At 39.7% G+C, this 6538-nt stretch overlaps 1 protein-coding gene across 1 annotated transcript; it reads right to left on the reverse strand.

The window, feature by feature from the left end:
* Window positions 1–110: 110 nt before the first annotated feature.
* On the reverse strand, window positions 111–5625 carry rapsn (receptor associated protein of the synapse). Its single transcript, XM_015395171.1, has 7 exons — window positions 5047–5625; window positions 3097–3435; window positions 1468–1626; window positions 844–942; window positions 560–682; window positions 398–451; window positions 111–314 (listed from the first exon to the last, which is right to left on the reverse strand). The coding sequence occupies exons 1-7, from the start codon at window positions 5269–5271 to the stop codon at window positions 111–113; spliced, it is 1203 nt and encodes a 400-aa protein (XP_015250657.1). The 5' UTR covers window positions 5272–5625.
* Between the last annotated feature and the right edge of the window lie 913 nt (window positions 5626–6538).

Here is a 6538-nt window from a genome sequence, read left to right on the forward strand (position 1 = left end):
GTTCAGCATGGGGGAGGGTAGAAAATGAAGGCTAATCATGTTTTGGGTGTACTATTCCTTAAATAATGCAGAGTCAAGGCATGTTAGATTAGAAGGCTGAGAGTTAACACCTACTTGAGATGGAAAATGTGGGAACAGGGTAACGCCTGCAGCTTTTGGTCCCTGTCCCCGATGGACTCCCCACACATGCCACAGTAGAGCTCCAGCTCCTCGACACACTGCAGGAACTTCACCACCTGCTCTCGGAGCTCCTCCTGTTGCTTGTTGTTTCGGTAGATGCCTTCACGAAGGCAGTGTACCTTCAGGGTGCACAGCTGAAGTACAAGACAAACACAATCAACTGTTAGACTGCTGCAGTTTTGGTAAAACTCTATTGACCGACACTGATTTCAATCACCTTGTTTCCCATTCCATCTGCCAGTTCCTGTGCTCGCTCCAAAGATTCAAGAGCCTGGAGGAGAGGAAGGTATTTACCAGAAACAAACGTTGATGTTTGAAGAACAAGTTCAAGAAATGCATTAGATTTATCAAACAGAAAGGGTACTGGTATCATTCTGACCTTGTCAAATTCTTTCTGCAGAAGCCAACATTTTGCGACACCCAAGTAGACGTGCGCTTGACCAAGACGGTTTCCAATCTCGGTCATAATGCCCAGTGCTGACTCATAACGAGGGAATGCTTTCTAAAAGAATTGAAAGAAAGGCAGTGTGTACACATCTGTGTATATATCACAAAGTATTACAGTGAGATTACTGTAAATAAATGGGAGAACAAAAATGGAATTAAGCAGGTCGACTATACTGGACAGACAGGCTTAACATGGGAGCTTTCATGTAACCTTACATTGACATCATGCCTGCAGCGGTGTATGTCTGCAAAGTTTAGCAAGCACAGAGCTTGAAGAGGCCGGTCGCCATGTTGCAGGGCAATCTTCATGGATTCCTGCAGAAGCACAAAACAACCATTTTTCAGCATGGTCTCTGTATCCTTATTTTAAGTTCCTACATCTTGACAGTTATGATGACACACATGTTTAGTTATGTATGCTCTCAGTAAATGATGTCAGTAAATGTTTAAAAAGAGAGAATGTGTAGAATGTGGATACTCTGGTACTGAACCATCTCAGGATCTGTTAGGCAAAATGTGACAAATCTGAAATGTTTCCTGCTATCTTGTTGCTATCATTTCAAACTCCAAAGCAATGACATCAAGTTATTTTTCACCCTCTGTACGCAATTAGAACAGTGAGAGAACGTAGGCCGCCCTTTTCATTAACACTTCAAACCAGCGCCTCTGAGAGCATATTTTAGTAGATGTCTCAGGCCTCAGACAGCAGAGCAACTGGTGCTCGCACCTGTCAGCAGTAACCACAGCCTCTATTACAGCATCCTGGTGAGCAAACCTAGACCAGGAGATTCTTTAAGTCCCTACGGAGACGAGATGATGCGGCCGCCTTATAAACAATACCTCGCAGCACTCCATGGCGTCTGCCAGACGCTCCAGCTTCCTGTAGGCCACAGACATGTGAAACTGGCTCATGGCGCGATACTTGAGGCTCCAGCTTTTACCGTAGTCGTTGACGAGCTCAGCTGCCTTGCAGGGGAAGAACAGGGCTTTCTCGTAGTCCTGTTGTCAGATATGAACAATTAGAGCTGTTCAGTTTAAAATGCTCCAAATAAAAACCACAATAAACCACTTGGTCGAAAAATTAGTAGCAGCAATTATGGCAGAGGGACCACACTGGGAAAAAAATCAAAATCTAGATTAGTCATTTTTTCTTAAAGTAAGTGCATTTGTTCTTGGATTGAGGAGGTAAAAGAGACATTTTACCAATGGAACAAGATAATTTACACTTAAAATAAGAAAACACAATTGCATTGTCTTATTTTAAGTGCATATGATCTAAATATCTTATTTTAATTGTAAAAATACTCATTCCATTGGCAAACTATCTCATTTACCTACTCAAATTAATGGTAAATACACTTAATTTAAGAAATGTTTACTTATTTCAAGATCGTTTTTCCAGTGCAGAGCTGTATTACTTTCCCTCCAATGACTTTTTTCTGTACAAAGCTGATCAGCTTGCTCAAAGAAGGCAGCTATGCATTTTATTTAGCATTTTATATAATAATCTGCTTAGAAATCTTTGAGTTTGTATTAAATACAGATGTTCACATCAAAGAAACACCAACTATCACATCACAGATGAAAGTCTCATTCTGAAACTACAGTTGACAGGCTATAAACAGCATGTATAGTGATCTACCTAATGAAAGATTCAACTGATAGGGATAACTAAATGTCCGCCAGATATCAGCTTTTTTTTTAGATTTGTTAGTGACAATAATAGGAATACATTTTTTTTTTTATAAAAAATCCTTTGAAAACTGCTTTTATCTTATTTTCTAACCTTTATGTTTTGTTTTTTTCTTTTCAAAAACAAGTATTCATATCATCTTGTAAATATGTGGTATTGGATTTTGTGTAGATAGCATACCGCCACAATATTTATTAGTCAGGTTTAGAGTAGGAGAATCATATCATACCAGCTCATGTTCATTTATGAGTTTCATATTTAGCCAGATCCTCACAGTGTCAAAGAAACCAATCCTAGTAGGAATTAAAAGGGTTCAGCAGGAACCCCAACCAGTTTATTAGAGCAAAAATTACAAATGGAAGGCTGTGATGATTTTGTGGTGCTTGATAACTTCATTTGTAGGTATTATATAGAAAACCAGAAGATGGGGAAGAATAAAAGCTCTTTCACTAAGGTCAGGAGTTTAACGCTGGAAAGCAAAATCCAAAACTTTACTGTTACATTGTAAACCTTCTACTTCACATTTCTATTTATGAAAAGCAGGAGAAAAGCAATAGAATTAAGATCAATTTTCATTTTTTTTGCTGTGAGCTGTCCATGAGCATAAAGCTGCATTGCTGTTTGCTTTATACAGGCAAATAATACTCTGGCCCTTTCTCTGGTGTCTTGCTAAAAGCAGATTCAGTGAATTTTAGTTGATAAGCTGCTTAATTTAAAAAGGAAATTTAGACAGAAAACAGTGTAGACAGATTGAAATGAAGCATCCTATAGTTCACCTTCAGATGAACATAGATGTTTCCCAGACTGCAGCAGACTCTGCACTCCAGCATCTTGTCATCGTTGTTGTGTGCATAGCGCAGGGCCTTCTCGTAGCTCTCCAGGGCCTTCTGGAACACGCTGAGCCCCAGATAGGCATTGCCCATGCTCAGACACACTTGGCCGTTAAGCTGCAGGCTGACAGTGGTGCCCTGCATGTTTAAGCAGGTCTTGCAGTAGGACACCGTCTTCTGGAAGTCGCACAGCTTCTCGTTGCTACGGGCCAAGTTCAGGTAGCCTTCAGTTAGGTAATCTGGGTCCTCCATTTCACGAGCCGTGTCAATCTGTTCCAGGGCGTACTACAAAGTAGCATGTTGGTAAACAGAAAAAGATAATGAAAAATCTAATTTCAGCTAAGCACTGAACCTTCAACCCCTTTTAAACCATCTCTGTTTTCTGCTTTTTTGTCAAGGTTCTTTTTTATCCCCAAACTAAGTAACACAAAAAGTGGTTGTCAAATTATCATCTTATTTATTAATAAAGCTTCACCTTATTAAAAATTCCCCTTAAACCTAATACCTTATTGTCTCACCATGGGTATCTGTCATTAATACCTGCAATCACTGACAACATGTTTTACGCCTCTGTGAATGAACTTTGACCCATTCGTCCTTGCAGAATAATTTTCAGTTCATTATAGGTTTATTTTTTCATAAAAGTAAGCAATTTAAAGTCATAACACAAAATCTGTTCTGTCTGGACTTCTGGCCTCTAAAAAACCCTTCTGTTTTCTTTCAAACTTGCTCAGACCTTGACTTGCTGCTGTGCCTCAGATCATTGCCCTGCTTTGTAACTCAAGTGTTCTTGGGCTTAAGGTCCAAAATTGATGACCAGACTTTTTTTTTCTGTTTTCCTTTTTTTTTCCAGGGAAAAATTCATGGCTCCATCAGTTTTGAAAAATCCTGCATGTTCTTAAGCAGCAACACAGCACCATGATTCTACCACCACCATGTTAGACTGCTGACATTACGCTCTGAAACGCTGTCAGTTTACTCCAGATGTAATGAAACACACCCTGAAATGTTTCCCTCTAGTTTTGTATACCCACAGAAAATTTTCCCCAAACGTTTGAAGATTATTTCAAATCGGAGATGGACTTGTGTCTTAGTTTTGGTCAGCAGTGAGGTTTTGCATTGAAATCCTTCAGAAATACCAGATTCACTGTGTCTTTTTTTTTATTTTTATAAATGTTAAATCCTGAACACTAACCTTAACTCTGGCAACGGAGGAACAGAAAATAGTTTTCCTTAACATATAGCGTGTCATTTATGAAGGAAAACTGCTTTTTTGTTTTAAAGTTATCCCCTTGATGAATGAATTAATCATTTGAAAACAGTTTTATATATTTATTCAGAACATCTTTGTTTGATACTACATTCAAGGGTGAATAAACCCAAAGTTTCTTTTTTTTGTGAGTCAGCAGATTTTACAGCTTTCTATTTTGTAGGACTTCTTGTTTTTTGAACTGCACTGCTGTCTGAGTGTGGGTGATAAAATCAACAAGACACCCTACACTGACTCTAAGGTTGCAGGATACTTATTTACTCAGCTCGGAAGCCCACAGATTAATCCATGTTTCTCATGGCTGTAAATGGAAGGTAGTTTACCTTGAATCTCTTTACTGGAAATGTTCAAATGCTAGAAGAGCAGAATTGAGCTGACATGTTGATGATCTGACGTATGACGCGATGAAACACTGTAACACTGTATTTACAACTACATACTGATTACGTAATATGAATATCACATAGTTAATGGTTCATTATACTTTGATTATTGGCTGATGAGGGTATAGGACCTTTATTAAAGCATAAACTAAGGTTACTTTACTTTGATGTCATGTTACAGAATGCACCTTTAAAGACATATTTCATCAGCAAACATTGAGTTCAGGGTGTCAGGTTGCATACCTTGAGCATATCTTTGTACTTTCCCATTTCTGAGTGGGCTGTGATCAAGCAACCCAGCACTCGAAACTTCCCTCCAGGATCCGAGGTCTTTTCCAGAACTTTTGTCCAAACATGCAGGGCTTTGTCCGTCTGATTAGACTGATATAACTTCAGGCCCTTCTCTATCTGTTGCTTGGTTTGGTCCTGGCCCATTTCTGGTGCAATGCGCAATGTGAAAATATTCATTCGCTTAGGCCATGCAGTTTCATCAAGGCAGGAAGAAAGCAGATCCTTCCTGTTGAAGATTCCTTGAAGATGATCCCCTCAGAACGATTGGTACCAGATCCCGCTTTATCAGCTCCGGCTGAGCTGAGACGGAGAGGAAACTGGATCCAGGGAGGACGAGCGGTGGCACACCAAGAACATTATCACAGAAACTTTTGCAAAGAGCTGGAAAACTGAACTTGTCTCACATCAAGAGTTCTGAGATTTCTCCTTTTTAAATTCTGTTGAAAAAACATAAAAAGAACCAAGTATCCCAGCTGAGTGCTGGCAAAGGTTTCCCAGAATATCTGCTCCCTCCACACCCCAGCAAAAGGAATTCTTAGCACCCCCTTCGACCAACCACCCCACTCCACCTTCCTCCTGCTGCGGCTCCAGCAGATGGCCTTGTCACTCCAGACCATGTGTCCCTTCAGGAATTAATGTTCTGCCCTCAGCAAACTGTCCCAAGGTCACTACAGCTCCTAGCAATCTACCTTTAGATGAGCTAAACATGACTGAGAGATTAACAAGGCAGACACTGTGAGTCTGGACACTTTAAAACAAAGATCCCAAACAGGATCTGGGTGGACACATGGGAGAAGACATCGACTGTAACAAGAACCGACATTCTTCTGTTCAAGGCTTTTTTTTGGGTAAAAGAACTGCATTTCAGACTTTGCTGCTTATCGTTCTCATTGGTAGCTCTTGATTAGGTGCATTTGAACCCCAACACCCACCCTTGGACCCGCCCTCTGCAGCCGATGCTCAGAATAGTTTGTGCAGTCTGACATGTTCCTGAGCTTAGGTTTCAGCTGCACAGACTCCTGCAGAACATCAATGAGATCAGTGTTAGCCCTCTTGTAATAACTTCATTTCTTCTTTAACTTTTTTTTTTTTAACTCCAAAAATCAACGTTTGCTCAAAGTTGAATCTTTACCACCTTTAAGCAAATGTCCTATTGATCCAAAGGCACAGATGCCCGTAAAATATGTTTTAAAAGAGATCATGTGCATTGGTATTTCATTCACTTGTATCCGAACTTTGTTGAATCTCCTTTTGACACAATCAAAGCAGCAATATTAGCAATATCTTCTATATCTCAATCTGTCTGAAATAGCTGCACATGCTAATCTGCAAAACAGACCAGATTGCATGATTACATTTCTAACCCTTGACATAAATTCTCAATTAGATGCAAGTCATTTTAACACAAGCATTTGGTTTGATTGTTGTAAATCTGCTTGCAAAC

This window comes from Cyprinodon variegatus, unplaced genomic scaffold, assembly GCF_000732505.1.
Source record: "Cyprinodon variegatus isolate N-32 unplaced genomic scaffold, C_variegatus-1.0 Scaffold728, whole genome shotgun sequence".
Taxonomy (NCBI): Eukaryota; Metazoa; Chordata; class Actinopteri; order Cyprinodontiformes; family Cyprinodontidae; genus Cyprinodon; species Cyprinodon variegatus.